The sequence below is a fragment of the Agelaius tricolor genome, unplaced genomic scaffold (genome assembly GCF_023055355.1).
Source record: "Agelaius tricolor isolate 1412-34295 unplaced genomic scaffold, bAgeTri1.0.p SCAF_46, whole genome shotgun sequence".
NCBI lineage: Eukaryota > Metazoa > Chordata > Aves > Passeriformes > Icteridae > Agelaius > Agelaius tricolor.
In genome coordinates, this window is record NW_027269306.1 from 2,922,529 (window position 1) to 2,945,946 (window position 23,418).

The 23,418-nt window shown below is 39.6% G+C and overlaps 1 protein-coding gene across 3 annotated transcripts in view; it reads left to right on the forward strand.

The window, feature by feature from the left end:
• The window catches only part of MPPED2 (metallophosphoesterase domain containing 2), a 122,438-nt gene that overhangs the window by 35,277 nt on the left and 63,743 nt on the right, over positions 1-23,418 (forward strand). For all 3 annotated transcript variants that reach the window (XM_071455246.1, XM_071455248.1, XM_071455247.1), the window contains exon 3: positions 7,973-8,154. In XM_071455246.1, the coding sequence (XP_071311347.1) occupies positions 7,973-8,154 (182 nt within the window). The remainder of the gene's footprint in view (positions 1-7,972; positions 8,155-23,418) is intronic.

Here is a 23,418-nt window from a genome sequence, read left to right on the forward strand (position 1 = left end):
CACATGCACACGGGGGTTTCCAGAAGAGGTGGGGCTTTCCAGCAGGTTTGGGGGAGTCTGTTCTTAGAGATGTGTGTGTGTGTGTGTGCTTGCACAAATCAAATCTGCCAGGGAGGGTGTGGAAAGGTATTTGCATCCCTTTGTTTTCAGTCAGACAAGAAACCAGATGTTGGCTTGGTGTTTGAGCACACTGGAAGACAGAATCAAGTTAACAAAAGCATTAATATGTATGATTTAAACAATTAATGGCTGACAGTGGCCAACTAAAGCAATGCTATATTTGGGCATTAATTTTGTGTATTGAGAGGAAATTAGTGTTTGGCTTTGTGTCTTCAGCATGTGTTGTATCACAGAATCAGCTATGGGCATGTCAATGTTTTCTGATGGGAGAACTTAAATGACATTTGTGTTCATGTTTTGAAGGTTTGGAAATTAAGATAATAAATTTTTGTTTCAAAATGTAGACACATTTACAATTTGGTATAGTCTTTCTAGTCTGTGGCATTAAAAACTCAGTGGAGAATTGTGAAGTTGCCCTAATATCGTTGAGGTTTGGTTGGTTGGTTTGTTTTAAATAAGAACAATTACACATCTGGTACGTTCATTCCATTTCTTGGATGCTGCCGGGCATGCAGGTGCATTTCATGCTTTTTTCCTTCAGCTGAGAGACTTTCTGATAAATTTTAACAGAAATTAATTAAGCCACAAGTTTCACATGATTGCCCTATTCCAGGACTCGGGACTGGCTCTAAGAGCAGTAACAAATATCACAACATAACAAAGCTGTGAGGTTTGCATTCAGAAACTAATACATTTGCACAGCAGTTTTCACAGAAAAACCCATTCTTTTTCTCCTGAATTTTCCATGCCAGAGGGAGCATGTGTAGAGACAGAGGTATGAATTCAGAGAAACAAAAACCTGAAGATGTAGAAAATAGATTGCTTTTGTTTTCCCATTTCAAAAAAATTTCTTCCATTGACTTAGCTGAGGAGGGGGAACTAACAGCAATAAGAAACAAGCTTTTAAAAGTGGGGTTTTTTTCAGAAAATATTTGTATTTTAATCCTAAAACAAACACACCAAGCTAATTGGCTCTTTGAAGAAGTATTTTGTTTGCAAATTTTGAAAATAGGAGTAGCAAGAAAAGAATGAAATGATATGAGAGGAAGCTAAACTGTAAATAAACACAGTGATGGCTATTCACAGGAAGCATGGGTGGGATGCTTTTTAAAAGCTAGTTGTATAGATGTGTTTTAAATACCTAGTTACTAGAGAGGATGTCTCCAAGTGACTCCCAGAACAGAGTAAGTGCAACAACACACGTGAGTTTGATGTGGCACACAGAGGTGAAGCCTTGCTTAAATGGATGCATAATGAATACTTCTTTAGATGTCATAAAGAATAAAGCCACAAACGCAGCCACAGATATACCCAGTGGAGTAATTAGTGAGAGGAGAAGGCAGCATGTGATGTGGCACAGCCTGGGAAGGACGTGGCCCGTGTGTCCTGGCACTGGAGATGCTGGGGACAGGAAGATTTCCTGCCTTGCTGTTCACCTGTAGCAGAGGCAGCTTGCAGAGGGCTGGGCTGTGAGCAGCAGTGATGCTGGTTTGGGTTCTGGGGCTGCAGGAGGGGTTTGCAGCATCTGGTGGTGTTTTGTCCATCGTGGGTGCTGCGTGAGTGATTTGCTCCACGGCAGGAACTGGAAACGTTCCTGGCTCAATGGTTAAGGTTTTTATTCCATCTTTAAGGACGGATTGGTTTCTTGGGAATCCCTCTGTGAGAGGGGATTTGGAGTCTGCATATCTCAGAAAGCTGTGAGAGCAGGGCAGTGAACAGTCTGTGGGGTTGGGCTCTCTAGCCACAGGCATTCCAGGCTAACCCACCCTTGTTAGATTAAATTTTTTCTAATTCAGAAATAAAATAACTAAAAAACATTTAAAAAAATTTTGTTCTATTTTCAATGTCATGTAAAAAAGTACAAATGTTATAATTTATACTATTACAATCAAAAACTATTTCTTAATTACAATGCATTGTGTTTCTTAACTTAGTGATTTTAATCACACTATGCTATAAATATTCTAATCTAAAAACTAATCATCTAAAATCACCCCTCATAAGTCTTATTGCAATGCATCTTTCACAGTTCTGTTTCTCTAAAATACCTAGTCTTATTTACTAAACCAACCTTTAAAATTTATTTCTAGTTCTATTTCTCTCTCAACAGTATCTGTCTTATTCCACAGTATTTCTAAATCAACATTTCTTATCTCAAAGTTTGTACACAAAAACATACTGCACAAACTTTCTACTAAACTTTAAAAATTCTCTGCAAATTCATTTCCCACACACCCCAAGACCCTTATTTTCAGCATTTGAACTGACCCATGCAGAGTTATCCTTTATCATCAAAACTGACTCCTTTCAGGAAGGTGGTGCTTGTGTGTTTGCTGAGGTTTTTTTTTTCAGCAGGGTCCCAGTGTGGCTGCAGCTGTGTCTGTAGGAGGGCTGCACTGCCCTGCCTGTCTCAGAGGAGCTTTCCAGGCCTGCTGATTTATAAGACATCCTTATGAGTAACTGGGGTAGGCTTGGGCTGAAATGCACAGTTAACATGTCTCCTCTGTGGCAAGACATCCTAAATCAAGTCCCCTGCCCCTGTGTTGCTGTTGCATTAGGGACGGCTGAATAAAGTGACACAGATTTTTATGTTGTTAAAAGGTAAATGTGAAGTTTATTATACATCACATTCTTTTTATGGACAGCTCTGAGAAGGTCAGACCTGATTGGTCCTCAATTAACACTCCTCACATTATTGGCTTATTAGGAGCAGCACTCTTCTTGTACACATCTCAGAAGCAAAGAAGTGCAACAACACACGTGGATTTGATGTGGCACACAGATCTGAAGCCTGTGCTTCAATGGATGCATAATTAATACTTATTTAGATGTCATAAAAAATTAACCCACAAATTGAGTCACAGATGTAGCCAGTAAGTACAGGAGTACAGGAACAACACCCTTCTTGTGCACATAGAGTGTACTTAGAGTGGCTAATAAGAAAAACACTCTCCTTGTGCACATCTTGCAAGTAAACAAGTTTAAAACACCAGATGCAAAGATTAAGCATTGTTTTAATTCTTTCTCTGAGCTTTCTCAGAACTCCCCAGAACAATTCTTGGGGAATTTTATCTGACTTTCTCTGACCAGGCTGTCATCATCAACACCCCTGTGCATGTGCAAGGCCCAAGGTGCTCCTCTTCTGTGAATTCCTGAATTCAGCCCCCTCTGCCTTGCTGGTCAGACCCTCCTGGTATGGTGTGTGTTGCTCATTCTTGCTTGTTTCATCTCTCACTTGGAAAGCCAGGCTGGGGTTTGCTGTCTGATGGGGGAGGACAGGGTGCAGCCCCAGGATGGAGCAGTGCCTGGGCTGCTGTGTGCACAGCTGGCAGGGCAAGGGGCATATATATATATATATGTGTGTATATATATATGTATATATATGTATATATATGTATATATGTATATATGTATATATATATACGTATATATATGTATATATGTATATATGTATATATATATACATATATATATGTATATATGTATATATAGATACACATATATACATATATATATATTATATATATATGTATAATAATGTAATATAATATCTAAAATTTCAGACCCTTGCTGAGTGCCACCTGAGCAAGCCAAATCAGAGCCTGCATAGTGCTGTCCTTTCAGGCAGGATGGGAAGAAATGAATATTCTGCAGGAGCCCCCATATTTTGCAAATCTGAGGGGCTCTTAGACTCTAAGTGAGAACCACTGGTGGTAAGGGCAGTTTAATAAAGTATTTATCTGATAAGCAAGGTTCTTGTAGAAGTGTATGAAGGTTACATTGTCCCTTCTGATTGCTGGACCCTTGTCATAAATGCATTAAATGTGACAGATCTTACATTACTGTCGTGATCTCACACAGCAGCCATTGCTCAGCTGCCTTATGGGATTTTGCTCTGGGTCTTACATAAGCTTTTAAAAAACCAGCCAAGTGCCTGATTTTCTAAGGTGCAACATAACTTATGTTGTTTCCTCTATGCTGATTTCTGTATTCATCCTAACATATGAACATTTAAATTATTCTGAAATATCTCTTACTGCATCTTTCCATGAGCATGCTGCTCCAAGTGGAGTAATCAAATAATCTGTGAAGTGTTTCAGTCTGCCATGTCAAAAAGACTGAAAAAAACCAAATTGTTGGTGGTGATGGAGAGTGTCAGAGTTAGCTGAAGGCATTGTGTGTTCAGCAAAGGTAAAGAACAGGTTGAATTAGGTACATGCTCTGATTCAGCAGAATGGCGGTGGACATAAATAATTTGGATTAATTAGAATTATTAGGGCCGAAGGAATGATTTTATTTTATTGTTTATTATTTTATCTGCAGGAAGGCTCAGATGCAGAACTGTCCCAGAGATTTCAGCAATGCCAGTGTGCAGGCCCCAGCTCCTGGGCTGTGAGTAGATCAGAAGGAAGGGTGAAAGCAGAAAAGGAAGAAGGTAGATCAGGAGAAATGGGTGTCACCAGAGCTGTGACAGGGCAGTGCCTTGCCTTCAGAGCCCAATCCTCTTGGAATGCAGTGGGAAAGGAGGCTCTCATATTGCTGTTTGCCATGCTGCAGCTGTGGGTGAAAAGAAAGCTTGAGCCCTTAGGACTGGCAGTAACACCACTTTTTATTAAGTTTCTATTGAAGGACTGTTCTGAGTATGATAAATGGATGGACTGAACACAATCACCTGCAGTATCTCACTTGGAAATACTTAGTAGAGAAATACTGAATGAGAGAAGGAAGCTAAGATGTGGAAAAAAGGTTACTTGGCAACATCAAAGTGTTTGTAAAGGAGAGAAAGAAGGGTCAGGGACTTCATGAATTTTGATGATAGACTTTTCTGTAAGTCATGGCACGAATGGAAAGATCCTAAAGCAGGTTTCAGTGCCATACCCTAATGCAGAGCAGGGTTTGTTTGGAAGCTGCAGAGAAGAGCAAAGCCTGGCTGCTGTGTACAAACCAAACTGGGCTCCCCAGGGCAGGCAGTGCTGGTTTAGCTCCAGCAGAGATGTTCTGAGCAAGTTCTGTGCTGATGATGAAAGCTGGTGTTCATTTTTTGTGCTCTCTGGAGTAAACTTGCTGGGAAGTAGGGATGTGTTGATTTGGGGATCCCCTTATTTTGCAAGGAAGACACCATGTAGGAAAGCACTATGATGGCAGTTCTGCCCAGCTTGCCAGTGCAATTTCAATGAGTCAATTCATTTTTCTCTGGAATAATAACTGTGTTAATTTCAGACCCTTGCTGAGAAAAAAAAATAATCCATTGATGGTTGGATTTGTCTCCTGGGTTTCTGCAGTGGTAACAGTTTCATGGCTCAGGTAATTGTACCTGCTGCTTTGGGTGGAACAGGAGGTACAATACCAAACCCCAGGAAGACTCATCCACCAAATTCTCTGCTCTCCAGCCCAGCTGGCAGTAGAATCTGATTTAAAGTAAGCATCATCTTGGAGAGCCTGAATTTTGCAAATTAATTCAGTGGCTCATGTCAACAAGGTATTGTACTTTGCTGGTAAATACAGCTTGATTGGAAAGACCTAATTATGGTACCTAGGAAAAATCAATCTAACAAATATCTCCTCCCTACTGCTTCCCTCAGTAATATTTTTGCTGCGAATAGTCTAACAAATAGAATAAATAATTAATATATTATATATATATAATATATATTTTATATATATAGTATATATTAATATAATATATATAATATCTAACAAACAATTAATATAATTTAAAGATTGACAAATTTTTAAATTATAAAGTAATTTAAAATTGAGCTCTAATAATATAAAATAATAACAAAATTGAGCTCTAACTCAGTAAGATCTTGTTAGTAAGTGCATTTCCAGGGGCAGTTTTCCACTGGAGACCAGGGCATATCCATATGGAGTCTGATTTCTGGAGCCACTCTACAACTCCTCAGGGCAGGGAACTGATTTGCACCCTGGAGGATGCTTCTGGCCTTTTTCACCTGTGCAGGGAGCTGAAATTCAAGGCACTGGTAGAAGTTTTCACACAGTTCAGTGTACAGTAAAAACTAAATGTTAATGTAGTTTACAGTTCAGTAAACAAATGCAGTATTTCAAAAGTCAGTATTTTCTTAAGGTTTGAGCTTTATTTTCTGTTACTGACCATACATCTCATCATAACCGTGGGGATTTAGGACAAACAAATTCACAGTGATGTCTGCTGGTGTTTGTTTTCAGTGTGGAGAGCACAACTAACAAAACCTGTTTAAAGGTTTTATTATTACTGTTTAATTTTATTTTTACTTTCAGGCACCGATTTTTGAATGCCTGTTGTGCCAGTTTGTCCAGATAAGTCTTAGATAAGTCTCTGGGATGCTTTAAAGTAGCTGGAGCTTGGTTTCACTAGCCTGATAATTTGAGATGTAAGTGGACTATTATTCTGACATAACTCCTAAATACCTCAACATTTCTAGCTGCAGCTAAGCTCTAACCATGATCAAAGTGGCACATCAATGGAATGAGCTGAAGTTTTGTGGAATTGGGATGGGATTTTCTGTGGCACTAATCCAGATGCTGTGCTGTTCAAGTGTTGAGCAAATCAAATTATGGCAACTCTGCAGAGAAATAATTGCTATTCCAAAGTAGGCAATGGATTGCCTTTTGTATTTAAGTTTTTCTGTTACAAATTAGAGCTTCTAACCACTAAGTATGCAGAAAGCATTTAGATTACCTATTCTTTTCCTCTATTGTGCTCCAAAAAAAAAAAAAAAGTCACCAAAAACCAAATGACCAGACTTCCATGATGGGTCACATGTAGTTGATAAGATCAAATTACCAAATACAGCTTGCAAATAGCCAATTGAACTAAATTTCTAGCATTGTTTGCTATAGGAAAAAAAAAAAGTTTTATATGTGTGATAGCACATCAGCCCTGACTTTATAGATTCTGGGATGATGAGCTCAGGATTTTGTTTGAGTTTAGGAAGCTGCCAATAGACTTGGTTCTGCAGTTTCCAGCCTCCATCAAAGCACTCCTGGAAGTACCTTATTGTGTGTAAACAAATGCTCTGTGCTGGGATCTGTAGGAGAACCTGTGCCCTTGAACAAAATCAGCTGCTGAGTGTTGTATTTGCAGGGTGTCCAGTGGCAGGAAGGAATGGTGAATGTGACTCCATGTTCTCAGAAGGCTAAATTAATATTTTTTGATACTGTATTATATTAAAGAATGCTATACTAAACTATATTAAAGAAAAAAGAAAGGATACAGACAGAGGGCTAAAGAGATAATGAAACCTTGTGACTCTTTCCAGAGCCCTGACACAGCTTGGCACTGATTGGCCAAAGAGTCAAAGCAATTCACATGATACCAATGAAACAATCACCTGTGGGTAAACAATCTCCAATCACATTCCAAAGCAGCAAAACAGAGGAGAAGCAAACAAGATAATTATTGTTTTCTTTTTCCTCTGAGGCTTCTCAGGTTCCCAGGAGAAAAATCCTGGGTGAAGGGATTTTTCAGAAAATATGAGTGTGACAGCTGAGCTCAGGTGAGAGCCCGTTCCTGGCCCGCCTGGGATACTTGTTATCCCATGCTTATCTCCCTGTACCTGTCCATGTCTAAGGCACAGGATGTAAAACATCCCAATTCAAAGCTTCCTAAATCCATTTTCCCCTGTGTTTAAACACACTTTAGTACCACAGAGCGGCCATATTTGTGTCTATTTGATCTTCCTCTCCTCACCAGGTAAGTCTTTAGCAGCATTGGGTTTTCGGCAGCGCGCGGCGTGTGTCGGTGGACACGCGGCAGTTCTCCTGGAGGGAGCAGCGTGCTGCTATCTGCAATAATGGATGTGAGGCTTTGAACCTTGTGACTGTTGTGGGATCTTTGTGTCTGCTCTAGGGTCGACCCCATCCCATATGACACTCCAAAGCCAGCGGGCCACACGCGCTTTGTCTGCGTCTCAGACACGCACTCCAGAACAGATGGCATCCAGATGCCCTACGGGGACATCCTGCTCCACACGGGCGACTTCACCGAGCTGGGACTGCCCTCCGAGGTTAAGAAGTTTAATGACTGGTTAGGTAAGGAATTACTGCCTTTTGGTGACCCCAATTAACCCCTCCTGTCCCAGTGTCACTCACTGCCTGCTAATTGAATTAGGGCGCTTGAGAATCTCCCCCCGCGCTCGCTCCGCTTGTCCTTGTGCCGTGTGCTGCTTCTAGCCTCACATATTATTGAATATTAAGCGGCGACACACTGCAACAACTTATTAATGATAAAATATAATAATAATAATAATAACAACAACAACAACAATAATATACTGTTAATTAAGACAAATTCAGAGACTTAGCTGCATTTCTGCATTACTTCAGGGAAAGGATTCATTGCAGCCCCCTGGGAGTGCTGAGGAGGTGGTGGCACCTCGTGCAAAGGATGCAGTTTGTCCCCTTAGTTGGTGCTGGGGGAGGTTTTGTGTCCACTCCAAAACCTGCTGCTCACTGTGTTTTGGGTTTGCTGTAGCTTACAGCAGAGCTGGAAGTTGCAATGTATTGGAAATGATCAAAGTCCTTTTTCCCATGTGGCAGAAACAATAATACTGTTTGGAAGAGTATTATTATAAATATATAGTAATAGTAACAACAATATATATATATATATATATATAAAAATAATGTCTATATTTATAATATTAGAGATATATAATAATACTCTATCTATAATGTTAATATATAATAATACTATCTATACATTATATATTATATATAATTATTATATAAATTATAATGCATTATATATAATAGATAAAGTGTATAAAGTATATACAGTATCTATAATACATATATAGTATTTTATATATAGATAAATATATATCTTATCTATTTTTATATAGTTATATAGAAATTATATAATATATATAAATATATAAAGAATATATATATCTATATATAGATATAGATATATAGATTTATATAGATATATATATTTGGAGAATTTTTTAGGGGGAGGTTGATATTCACATTGCCCCTTTGATTTGGAGTACAGGCATTTTGTCTTTGATCATGGGCTGTCAGCATCTCTATGGTAGAATACTGTATTTAGAGAGAGGAAAAAAAACTATTTATAATATAGTCTATTCCCAGAGATAAAGATAATTTTAAAGAGAGATAATGAAAACCTTTACCTTTAAACAACTCATCTTTAAAAAAGTACCCCTATAAGTTAACATAGCCCATAAAGACAACTGTAAAAAAAGCTTATAAAAAATAGAAGAAATTTCATGATGACAAATTTCCCCAAGCAGCTACTATTCATAAAAAGAAACACAAAAAACTATTTTCTTATAGAGAAGTTTTCATAACATTAACAAAAAAGGCTTGTCTCTCTAAGTAAACCAAAGAAAGATTATTCTAAAAGTAATAAACTAACTAAAATTTTAGGATTTGTTTCTTTACATTGTCAGCGAGAATGAAAAGGTTATAGAAAGGTGAGAAGTTTCCTAAAAGTTTTTTTCCAATTTTTATTACTTTTTCTTTTAGTTACTATTAAGAAATTTCTCTTTATACCCTTTGAAAGTTTTAAGCTTTACCTTTCCCCATGTCCTACCTCACAAGAAATAAGAGAGTACATCCTAGTGAATGCACTGGTGATTAGCCAGCACTAAACCCACCACACTCATTTGCACATTAACCCAAAAAACCTCAAATTAACAAACCAAACCCACTACAAACACCTTGAATATTCTGCTGCATTTGACAGCATGTTGCTGGAACTGAGGGCAATTCAATAGCAAGAGCAGAGAAGCAAAAGGAAGGAGGCAACTTGTGTGGGAGCAACTTTGCTGTTGTTGGCAGTGCCACTGGCAGGCTGGCTGTGCACTGCCAGCTCACCCCTTGCTCTAGAAATACCCAGGGCTGAGGGTGGCTTGAGCAGCTGATTTTCAAAAAACATCAGAATGGATTTTAAAATGTATTTTTAATATATAAAAGGTATTTTGAAGCAAAGCTCTGTCATCAGGTTTTAGTGCACTCTCCCTTGCCTGCTGTGTGGTTGCAGCATCTCTGCATATTTTATCTTATGTGTATCTTACCTAATTTATCATATGTAGCATCTTTACATAATTTTATTGCTTTAGCTGACCCTTCAAGAGATATGTAAGGGACATTTGGTTTTACAAAAGGAATTTTTAAATAGAAGGACTCCTACCTACACTGTCTTGTCATCCTTCTTTGCATTTTCTTCATACTCTTCTTTTTACCTGACCTCCTCTGATTTCCAAAACCCTATTTGAATTTTTTTATTGCTGTGCATGTGGGAGTGGGGCTTTCTAGCCATACCACTGCAACTTAGCTGCATTGTTCTTATTTCTAGAGAGAAATAGAAATTTCTGGAAGGTGATACTAGATTTGATAGGCTCAAAGCTGTCCTTTTTCTGTGTGTAATTGCAGCTCCAGAGGAGGAATTTCCTCTTGGAGAGCACAGATCTCTCTGAGTGCATTGCTGAGAGCAGTGTCTGGCCACCTGAGTTCCTCTTTGGCCCCTGAGTAATGTCACAAATTTCACAAATGCTCTTTAGGTAGAACCAGAGCCTGTGGCCAGTGCTTGGCATTTGAAAACACTCAGGGCTGCAGAAAGCCAGCCCAAATATTCTGCCAGGATGCTTTCACCCTTCCCTGGGCACTCCTGCAGTGCTGGCATCCTCTTGGCATTGCTTGCATCTCACAGGGGGTTCATGAGGATATCCTCATAATATCATGAGGATATTATTTTAGTGAATAGGTCCCAACAGAAGAATTCTAACCCTTTGGATAGGTTGTGTTCCAGCTTCAATAATTTACCAGGGGGCTTTCTTAGCATATATGCATAGTTTCTTGCAGAAGACAGTGTAGTGTTTATCTGAAAAAGCAGATTTTGCAGGCAGTTTCACTGAAACTGAAAGCTCTGGCTGTTGGAGGGCCTGCTGGCTTTGGCCTCAGGCTTTCATAGTTCAGGTACAAAGAAAATCTTCTTTTACATGCTGAGAGTCCACTTACATTTTCTCATATCTATACATACATATGCACACACACACATATATATATATGCATATATGTGTATATATATACAGATATATTTGTATCTATATACATATATACACATATTTGTATAGATACACATATATATACATATATAAATATATGTGTATATATGTATATACACATATATAAGTATATATGTGTGTGTGTATGTATATGTATAATATATAATATATTATATATAATATATTTATATATTAAATATATATTATATAATAATATATAATAGAATAGAATATAAAAATACATGCTATAACTATATTATCTAATATATACACTATAATATAATATACTATAATGTACTATATATTATATACTATAATATACTATATTATATAGTATATATATCAGTAGTATATTATGGTATATATTATATACTATAATATACTACTGATAATATAATATAATATAATAATATAATATAATAATATATATTGTCATATATATATATGTATATGACAATACCAGTTATTAGGTTCCTGGCACAGGGCAAGCCCAGCAAATTGCTTCACCTGTGGGAATGTTGATGAATACTTGATTCAGTGCAAATATTCCTCACCAGGAGTCAAAAACAGCAAATCCAGCTGTGTCCTTTTGCCTCTCATTTCAGCTCCTGTCTCCAAAATGTGTTAGCTGTGTTTTACCATTTATTATGCTCTTATTTACTGTGTGTGTTGTGAAGATTTAATGACTTCAAGGATGTGAGGTGATGATGTGCTGTAGTTAAAAAATGCCTACCAGGAGCAAGCAGGATTCCTTTTGCTTCCTCAGTAGGATCTTTTTTCACCTTAGTTGGTAGGAACCTTGTTCCAGAGCTACACACTGAGAATCAAATGCATCAAATACAAGGTGGTCCTTGCAGAAAAATGTTTTTCTGTCTTTCCTGGCTCTGGTTTTCTCCCCTGGCAGTTGTGTTGTGGAGCTGCAATGAAGACAAGGCATCTTTGTCATTTATGTCATGAGGCAGAGAAGCCAGATCAAAGCTGGCTTTCGTTCTGCAGCTCATCTTACCCCCTCTGTGGTAAAACCCAGGTCTTGCCTCCATTGGGATTCTATCATGGCATAACTAAAACACAATGACTGTCCGCTGTTTTTGCTGGCAGTAAAGCCAAGGGGAAAGTTGAGAGATGATTATTCTGAGCTCCTGCCTTGCTTGTCCTTCTCTGGGCCTCACATATCCCACTTTTACAGGGCTGAGAGCACTGCTTAAAGCCCTGCTGGTTTATATCTTTGGAGTCTTGCATCCTTTTGCCACAATTTGGGTCTTTCACCTGGGAAAAATGTTCAGCATTTTGCCTGTCCCTTTCACCCACACTCATCCTTCCTGCTTGCCTCCACAGCCCAGCCATGCAGCTTGCTTTCCACCCTCCCTTTCCCATTCTCCCCAGTTCTCAGCCCTTCCAGCAACTTTTGCTAGTTAAATGCTTTTTCCCTTTGGCTGTTACATTTTCATTATTGGTTTTGCGTGGAAGTCAGCTGGGCTTATACATTGAATAACCTCTGTGGTCACTTAGTGATTGCAGACACTGGCTGAGGTAATTTATTCACTTTGTTTTGGTGTGAACATGTCCCTCGGGTCTTGTAACTGCTGTAATCACTTGACCTTAGGGACTGTTAAATGCTTTAAACACAGTTATTTGAAATTTATAATTGTTTTCATTAAAAATCTCTTCTGCTAACTTAACTAATTTTGCAGTAAACACAGCATTACTGTGCTGAGGAAGAATTGAGGTGTTATTCTGTGCCAAATGTATTTTTTACTGAATGTTTCAACTTGCCATTATTATCTCTGTTCATATTTTTCCCATCCATTCTCATTCAGTCATATATGTGAAATGAAATAGAGGAATATCTAATTATAGCTCTGTCTTCATAGTGCAGTGTTTCCTTTTCTGGGTGATGGGAAGTGATTGAATAACCCGTGAGAAGTGAAGAGAAAGCAAAGATAAATTCAGGCAGATAGATCTTTAATGAGCTGATGTGTTTATTTTGCTCAGTTACTGTGGGCCTGATTGTGCATATGTGTGAATAATTTGAATTCAGTTCAGAATTTTTTCTCGACTAGCCCATTTTGTACTTTTTTCTTTAGTGTTTATATCAAACTGTGTTCATTTTTTGGTTCTGGTTTGTTTGGTTTTCCCCCCTGCAAGGTTTCTGTTATAAAGAATATCACTGCATGAGCTTCCAAAATCTTGCAGTTGTAGATTTGGCTAAATTCAGTAGGTAATCTTACTCCTGGTTATTGTCTGTGGGGCTGAAAGTTGAATTTAGCTAGCTTTTTCCTGAGTTTTTCTAGGATTTAGCAACTTGACTCTTTCATGTTAATTCTAAGTCTTGCTTTTGTTCTGAATGTTTATTTCTTTAAATTTCTTTGGGATGATGAATGTAAAAACTTTGTGGATGGTTTAGTGGCCAAATACATATGGGTTTGTACTGGAGCAAATATTTCTTTACCTGTAATATGTGCTTGCCTCTAGTTTGTTGCTAGAGCTAAAAAAAAAAAAAAATCAACTTTATTTTTCTGTGCTGTAGTTCCTTGATCATGTTACTTGAAGTGAGAAGAATAGAATGATTATATAATTTTAATTTAGAATTTTTCTTGTTACCTCTGCATAATGTGGATGTGGTCCTCAGCAAAGTATTGCCAATTATTTTAAAGCTCATTTTTGTGTGACTGTTAGTAATTGAAAATAGCAGCATCACCTTGGAATTGCTGGTTGTTAGGTGGAATAGATGACAAAATGTAAATGTGGTGTTGCTCTCAGAACTGTGGACAGACACTTGGTTCCAGTCCACAGTTAAATTTATGCATTAGTGCTGTGGAAATTTGAAATTATATTCAAAACTGTTGAGCCAGACACCTGCCAGAATGTGTTTGATATTGAAGATAGCATAATTCAGTTTGAAAAAAAAATAAAAATGAACTGTTCCAGAATAATGTAATTGTAAGATCAAGCTCTTTTCTTATCACTGTTTAAAAATGCAGGGTCACATTCCACTTTTATCCTTTCTCAATCTCTCTGGTCTGGCTTAGTTATCTGGCTTCATCTCCTCTCCAGGCATGGCTCATTCAGGGTTTAGAGTGAGTGTGTTCCTTTTACTAATGTACACTGGGGACAGCTCCAGTGTGATCAAGTGTTTGTTCCTGAGGGCTTTGGCTTCCTGAAAGTATATTTCTGATTATTTTGGCATCTGACATCACACTATTTCATATAAAAAAAACCAACCAGTAAGTTCTAAATTTCTCCAGATTCAGAGGGGTATTAGCTCAAAGTATTCCGGGGTAATTTAGAACCAGAAGGAAGCCTGTGAATATTTTAAAGTTAAATTATGGCAATAAAAACAAATCCCTTCCTTTTTTATAAATTGATTTATTTCTGATTTGTGTTTTTTACCATCTGGAGCATATTTTGAACTCTATATTGCTCTGCTTGTTTGAGCTAGAATGAATAATTGACTAAACATAAAATACCATTTTGATGAACAAAACTCGGGGCACTTGAAAAAAGAAATTGCATTCATTGCAAGTGAAAGAAAATGCTGAGGTGGCTTTAATCCTGTAAGTATGTGTGAGTTTGGCACAGCTGTTCTGGGAGAGAGGGAAGCAGCTCCCTGGAAAATCTGTTAATCCAATTTTGGAAACAACTCTGTCTTCCATGATGGCCCTGGTGAGAAGCTCCAGACACTGGGGTGGGATGGAGATATTTTATTTACAGGTTGAGCTGCTGCTGAGCACTTGTGGGTTTTTTAGTGATTTAGTAGTTCTGTGGGTTATGTATCTCACTCTGCCTTTAGCATAAACTTCTTATGTATCTCACTCTGCCTTTAGCATAAACTTCTTCCTAGTTTATTTGGGGTTTATTGCTATATTAATACTTAAGAATATTTCCTTTGCTTTTGCTCTAACTCAGACTGTGTTTAATGTCATGTTTAAATTCCCATTTGTACTTAGTTTTCAATTCCCGTATGGCTTGCCTGAATTAATAATCTGCTCAGCTTTTATTGGCATATACCTTTTTATGATCTGTTATTACTAATTTTTATCTTTGTTCTTTTGTCTCAGAATAACACAAAAATACAAATGGAAAAATAGTTTGAATGTTTCATTTTATTATATTTATAAAGTAGTGGGAAAACACAACCATATTGATTTTTGTTAATAGGCTGAATAATTTTTCTTGATGTAGCAAGGTGTAGTGCAGTGTGAAAACAAAGATAGGAGAAAAGTGCAAAATTCTCCTTTTGTGCCAGGGTTATAGCTGCTTCTTCATATTTATCCTCTGCTCTGGGTCAGATGTGAGATGCTTTGTGGCAAACAGAACCCCAGAAGTGCAAATTAGAAGGTAAAATAGAAGCCACTGGATCAAATGAATGTTGAGGTAGTAAAATTTCCACTGACTGAAATGGAATTTATGCCTGAGAAGCAGTGTAAGATCATTTATATCTGATCAGTTCTTTCTTGTTCTGCTCTTGTTATTCCTGGCAATTCTTCATAAAGAGATTGCACAAAAAATCCATTTTTGCTATCTCCTAATGGTCTCTAGAGAAACGGAGGGTTTTAGACTGTGTTTGCTGCTAAAGTGTAAAATCCTCTTTACGAATTGCCATGGTCAGTCAAAGCAAACATCAAGGTGTTATTTGACAGCCATTAGAAAACTTGGCTCAGGTAAAAGGTGCTTTCAAAGAGAATAATGTTCTGCAGTGAGTGGCTCTTTATAAGTTTAAACTAATATATTCATTTGGTAATTTTCAATGAAAGGAAGGAGCCAGTGAGCACTGCAAAGTACTGCACAATTCCTGAATGGATTTTCAATCACAATAATTGCTCGGTCATTTCTTGGATCTGCTTCCCACTGGGCTGCTAATGTTGTCTTAGAAGGGGGGAGGGGATGATCAGGTTTCCTATAACAAGCTATAACCAAAACAAATGTATAAAAAAAAAACCAAATAATTCTTCCTTTCCATTCCCCCTTTCCTACAGATCCACTTTGAAACAGAAAAGAGATTTATGCCTGTTGTATTGAGCAGGCATGGGACAACCAGTGCCCCTCAAATAGAAACTTTTTCATCAGATTCTTCCTCCAGCACTGCTGCCACAGCCCCATATTGAAATGAGAATGATTTCAGTGGAGAACAGTCGAGGGATTGATTCTTTGTACACCATCAGTTAATTCCTTCACTTGCAAATTTAATGTTGCATCAAAAATACAAAGTGCAAAAGTACTTCTCCCCTACGTTTTCACCCTGTGCACGCCATATTAACAATAGCTAATTAAAATGAGCCCTTCTGTTAGCAGAGCATCACGTTGCAGGCTGGGAAGAACAATGGTTTAGGGGTGGAGGAGTTGCTTTGAGCAGAGAGGGGTTGGGGCTGGGGAGAAAGCACTGCGGATTTTAGTATAATGTGAAGTGTTCAAAGAAATTTTATTTCATCATAAAGATTAGCAGGCTGTGTAATTCAATTTAAAGCTGGTTGGTGGTGTTCTGTCTATTACAAAGCCTTTTTCTTTTTTTTTTTTTTTTATTGCCACTATTTTTTTATGTTGCATGTGACTACAAAACCTCGTCGATGGCAGGAACGATCTTTGGGGTTTTGTACTTCCCACCTGCCTTTCTCTTTTCCATTCTGCGTGTTAGGAAATATGTGAGATTACCTTAAACTGAGCTACAAAACAGTCTATCAGTGAAACACCATCCTGGCTTTTTTGGGCTTGTATAAAATAATTATTTTTGTGGCCCAAGAGCTACTGAAAGTGAAGACCTGTTAAAAATGTTCAATCGAGAGGATTGAATTGAGCTTAAAACTCAAATGTTAGCATTTATTCACACTGGTTGTGGGCATTACTGTGCTGTAGAAAAGCAACATGCAGCAATTTATGGTAATGCAAGACTGGCAGACCTTTCTCTTACAGTAATTGCCTGTACTAGGGGGTTAATAAATGTTCCAAGAATTACTGACTTCTTTTTTTTTTTCTTGAAGAAAAACAGAGAGCTGCTTATTGCTGGCTATAACCAGCCTGCGTGGCTTGTTCATTAACCCTCTTGTTGCAGGGGGCTGAGTGTTTGAGCTCGGGCAATTCCTGCATGGGAAGGATGTGTCTTGGCACACAGGGGCTGTGTGAAACAGAATCCTGTGTCCCATCCACCCCTGTCAGGTCTGCTAGGAGACTTTCAAACCTTCATTGCCTGTGTTTAGGGAGTAGGTTGGTTTTCGAGAGTGGGTGTTATGTTTGTGGGCACCAACCACTGGTAAGGAGAAAAAGAAGAGGAGAACCACTTTTCCCAGAGCTAAAGGGAATTTTGTATTCCTTGTCCTGCTCTGTGCTGGGCATGGCAGGGAATGATGGCACCTGCTCTGTAGGGTGGCTCCAACACCCACAGGAGGCACCTTCAGCCCTGGGAGGGATACCTTGGAAGGCCGCCCTGGAGCAGAGGCTGGACAGAGCTAAAGAATAAAGCAGGGATTTATTAAAAGGCCTTCAAGGGATGCAACTTGGGCAGTACAAGAGCCTGGCCAGAGCTGCACCCTAAATGGACTCCAAGTCATATGTTTTTACACCTTTTATAAGTTTTGGTCCATTTACATATTGGGGTTAATTGTCCAATTACAGCTTCAGGTTATGAAGTCCCATCCTCCCAGTTTCCTCTCCTCAATTCACGGCTGTTTTACACTTTTTGGGCCTGAAGCTGCAGTGGTGTCCTTGGGCTGGAAAAGGATTGTTTTGTCTAACTAGACTGTGAAGAGAACTTGCTAACACTTTATATGAAGTTCAGAGTTGCATACTAAAGCACTAGAAAATCTGGAAAATATGAAATCTAAACCTGAAGGCATCAGTGCTAATGATGCCTTGGGAATTCTGCCCTAGAGCAGGGGCTGGGCAGAGCTAAAGAATCAAGCAGGGATTGATTCAAAGCATCTCCTCCATGGATCCACCTTGGGCAGCACCAGAGCCCAGCCAGGCCTGCACCCAAGATGAACCAAAATGGCCCCAAAATGCACCAGCGCTCCCGGGCTCTCTCCCTTGGATCAGTTCTGCTCCATTTGCATCTTGCAGTTCATTGTCCCATTCCAGCTTTAGCCCCTGCAGTCCCACCCTGCTTGTTTTTCTCTCTCCAGCCCACGGGGTTTGTGCTCTTGGGCTGAGATTGGGATCATTTGTCCTTGGTGCCCAGCTGGAGCAGGAATTGTTTTGTCTCCCTGCTCTGTGCTCAGAGCTCAGCATCCCTGAATATGAAGCCCAGACCCACCCACTAAAGCAGCACAGAATGGGAAAAATAGAAAAGCTGAAACCTGAGGCATCAGGAGGACTCTCAGTGCTCCTCAGCCTGTGACACCACAGGAGGGCTGGATTGTGGTGGCCCTGCCAGAGCTTTGGGAATGTTTGGGATGTTTCTCAGGACTTGTGATGGCTCTGAGGCTCAGGTCACGTCAGTGCCTCACTTCACTGAGCTGTTCTGGTCTCTTTGCTCGTCCTGCACCCCAGCTGAGAGGTGACAGTCACCAAACCCTCTCTGGTCACTGATGGTGCCTTTGGTGGAGAAGGAGCAAAGCAGCACACCAGGGAACAGCAGTGTAAGGAGAGAGGCTGTGGAAAGCCAGCATGGGGAGAACAAAATAACATCAAACTGGGGGCGGGGTGGACACTACAAAGAAGAGGGAGACAAATGAGAGCACAGGGACATAAAGTACTGGGCCTGCTCTTTTTCACTTGCTTTTTCCAGAGCTTCATCTCTTCTCGAGTTAATAAAATTAGGATATGAGAGTTCAGGAACACTGTACTTTGAATTTCCTGTAATTTTTGGTAAGTGAACCATGAAGACCTTAGAATTATGTGCATCTTTTCTAATCAACCAGAAGCTTTCACATCACAGGGCAGGCTGGGTATCAAAGTGCAGGAGCTCCTTCTCTCTTGAATGTTGCCATTACATTTTTTTTTTGGTGTAACCAGCTGACACAAAGGGTTCTAAGTTTAAAACAGAGCTGCAAATGATAAAGAATTACCCACATGTCCTTACTTTTCCCTGAGCTGCTCTCCCCCATATGTTGCTCTGAAGGCTCCCTGCTCCCTCAGCAGCACTTGGCATTTGCCTTCACTCCTGAGAGATGAGCAGAGAGGCTGCAGGGCAGGCACAGATTTGCTGCAGCTTTGTGCAGGAGACGTCTCCTGAGCATGGCAGGGAAGGAATTTGCTCCTTCTCCTCTCCTCTGTCCCAGGTTTCAGTGGTTGCTGGGAATAGAATGATGCTGAGAGTAAAGGTCCTGGACTGCTGTCCCCTCTAAAACACCATGAGGCTGCTGAGGGGCTTGGAACACAAGCCCTGTGAGGGAGCTGGGGGAGAAAAGGAGACTCAGGGGTGACCTTAGCACTCTCTACAGCTCCCTGAAAGGTGGCTGTGCTCAGGTGGGGTTGAGCTCTTTCTCCAGGAACCGACAGAACCAGAGGACACAGCCTTAAGCTGTGCCTAGGAGAATTTAGGTTGGATATTAGGAAAAAGTTTTTCACAGAAAGGTGATAAAGTTCTGGAATGGGTGCCTGGGGAGGTGGTGGAGTCCCCATCCCTGGGTGTGTTTAACAAAGCCTGGATGTGCCACTGGGTGCCAGGGCTTGGTTGAGGTGTTGGGGATGGGTTGGGCTCAATGATCTTGAAGGTCTCTCCCAACCCTGTGGTTCTGTGAATTCTGTAACCCCCACTGCACAGAAATCCACTCCCCATGTGATGTAAAGGACAATCCCGTGCCGTTAGCTGGAGCGGGAAGGGCAGGAGGGGATGCCCTGCTGTGGTGGGCACCCAAGGACAGGGGGAGGAAGCAGACACCTCTGTTCTGGGCCTGGAAGGGCTCTGGCATTGCAGTGAGGTGCCAGAGTGTGTCCAGCTAGAGGGGAAGCAATACAGCTATTCATAAACAGCTGCTTCCCTGAGACCAGCTGTGAAAACAATGATGCCTGCCTGCGAGGTGAGAGGGCAAAACCTGGGCAGAAAGGAGAATAAATAAGGAATAAATTGTTACCTTTGCCTTAAGAGACTGAAGTAGCTGCTCTCTGAATGCTCTGTGCTAATGACCAGCTCTGATTACCTGTAGTTGTCGTGTTATTCAGCAGAACTTTGCCTGCATATCATGGCTTAGCTTTTTACAGCAGGTTTCTCATCCCATTTTTTGGTTTTAAAGGCTAGGAAAGATGGCTAAAATGGGTAAGTCAGGAGAGATCCTACTCTGCAGAAAGCACACTAGGTGAAAAATTGCATGCTCCAACAATTAACCATAGCATTTAATTACAGAGAAATATTTATTGGTGGACCAGAATTGCCAGTGTCCTTCTCTGCACTAGGGTACAGATGCTGCATCATGCAGATTTTCAAGCACCTTGTGAAAATGTTGCTTGAACACTTTCAAATTCACAACAATAAGTGCCATAAATCCCACACATTCATTTTAAAGCATTTCACTGCTAGGTTAGAGGCTTACAATTATCCTTATTGAGGAGCAGAGGTGGCAGCAGCAGATCTTTCCTTTTCCTATAACAGGGGCAGGAAAGATCAAGAGTTTCACCTGAATTCTGTCACAAATTAAAAGCATGCAAACTTTCTGTTGCAGAATGGGATTTACATTGCATGCACTGTTTTTCATATTTTTTTGTTTTGTCCTGCCTTTGGAAGGAGAATTAGGAGGTATTTCACTTTTCTGCAATGAAATTCAAAGATCTGGATTCTTAAAAAATACTTCAGTGTGAATTCAACCGGTCTGCTGTGAGATCCTGGGATGCTGCAGCACAAATTACAGCCCATAAACTGAAATTGAAATTCTGCAGAGCCAGTAGAAAAGAGGAGGTGGCAAGAAACAGTAGCCAGGGGTGAGAGAACTGAGAAATCACTGGTGCCAAAGTCCATAGTTACCACTCCAAACCTTTATCAGCCTTCTAGCTTCCTTCTCACTCTCTTTTTAGTGTTTAGTGTTTGTGCTTACACTCACAAGGAAGGGATCTGTGCCCTCCTGCTCAGGGAATTCTGGCATTCCCTCCTGCTCAGGGAATTCTGGATGGCCAGGAAGAAAACCTGCACAAGGGGAATTCAGCTCCTCGCAGGAACATGATGCAGCTGTGGAGTGATCTGGTTGTCTCTCTCAGTAGCTGAGGAACCTCTCTGTGAGCTGGATTCCTCAAAAGGAATTTCCCTAGGGGGCTCAGGAGATTCCTGGCATCCAAGTTCATCTTGGAAGACTGCAATGGAATGTTTAGCTTTGTTTGGAATAATAAATTTAAACAGAGGGTTCAGCAGGTAGCGCTGGAGGTTCCTGAAGACCTGCCTGGACATCTGAGCTGGCTGCAATTTCTGTTTGCATTCTCTGTGCGCCTTCTCTTTGTGTTCTGTCCTCCACAAACAGCTCAGAAAGGGCCCTTGGAGGTGGTTCTGGAGCACACATATCCCTGCTGGATATTGCACTCTACAAGTGGAGTTTAGGCTCAAGCTTTTGATTTCTGCCCTTCCAACTTAAAAAAATGAAGCAATTAGAAAAGGAAGGAAGAGCAGGAAGGAAGGAAGGAAGAGCTCCAAACAAGCATCAGTCTTGCAGTGTGAAAATATGTTTAAAACTGCCTTGGAATATCAAACTTGCTTCTTATAGTTCAGTATTTACAAATAAAAGCACAAGCCTTGGTCACAGGGTAAAATCTCAAGAGCAGCTGATTGCTTTAGCACACTGGAGAATGTTACATTCTTAGAATTATTAAAAAGCATGTAGTTCATGCTTTTAAAGCCTCTGGGATATTTAAAAAAAATTATCTTATTGCTTCTCTTTAAGTTTATTTTCCTTGTGATTATTCTTGCTATCCCTGCTTTTATCTTTCCTCTTATCATTATGGATATTTATCCACATAACACTGGTACTGATAGCTGGATAATTATGAACCCCAGTATGTTTTGTAGTTTCCCAACAATATGCTCAAAAATAATAATATTCAAGGAAGGATTTCAGTTCCAGGTATAAAATCAGAAGTTATGTAGGATATAATGTATCATATAAAGAAAACAGTTTTTAGGAGCTTCTTGTTTGTGTATTTTGCAATTTTTCTCTTTGCAAGAAATGCTCTGGATACCTTCCTGGGATACAGGAAAAAGGAGATATTTGAAGGGATTTTTTTTCAGAAATACTGACTGGGCTCTGCCAGGCCAGAAGACAGAGGAAGGTGATTTCCTCCTGCTTTGTGGTGCATTTGTAAGTCTCAGAGGTTTTCTTCTAAAAATGAGAAAGCAAATGATGGGAAGTAGCTCAAAGACTTGGGAAACAGGAAAATGTTTTGGAGATCATGTGTTTCCCTGCATTTATTTGCTCATATTCAGGTGGGTGGGCAGGTACTGGGAGGATCCTGATGGAGGGGGGGTGTTGGTCAGTCCTGTGGGCAGAGAGGGAAGTTCTGCTGCTTGTTTCAAGGTGTCTCTGTCAGTAAGATAGAAGAACTTGGGGCAGAATCTAGATCTGGCTCCTGCACTCATAATTCTCATTTCCTTCACTAAGTAGTGAAGAAATGATAGCAAACCTTGTTTCTCTTTTTAAATAAACTTTTTCTGGAAAATTTCGTCCTTTTAGCTTTCCCTGGCCTTTTGCAATGTGAAAATCCCTGTACATTAAAATGCCAAGACATTGTCTGTGATAATTATGATGAGCTTAATTACTTTCTGTATAATTGTTTCTCAAGATGACCTCCTTTTTGGTGGCTTTGTTCATTTATTTTAGGGGGGGAAAAAAAGACTTAATTGGAATTGTAGATGACAGAGATAAAGGGTATGTTCTGGGAAATTGGTCCAGATCTGTTTGTGTCAGGCAGTGGAAGTTGGTTCTTTATATTCTTAAAATTCGTGAAGAAAAATAATTTAAATTGATACAGTAACGTGAGTGCACAAGGTAATATCAACAACCAATATATTATTTCAAAATCTGGTGAATTTCTTCATGGAGGATTAGGTTATATAGTGTGGTGGGCTCTGAAAAGAAAATAGAATTGTGTATTGATGCCTTTAGAAATATTATTTGAGGGCAATAAAATGTTCTCTGGAATTCCCTCCTGAGTGGAGAAAATGGAGTTTGTTTGCAGTAATTGCATTTTCTAGCATTCGCTTTCGTGCTTTCCAATATGAGTTAAGCCAATTGGAACCTGTGATTTTGTTTTGCTTATTGGCAAAAGCACCATGTAAATTGATCCGTGATGCATTTATAGAGAATGCTTTGAAAGTTTTGAGAGAGTGATGCTTTTCTCTTATTGGATTTAGATAGTA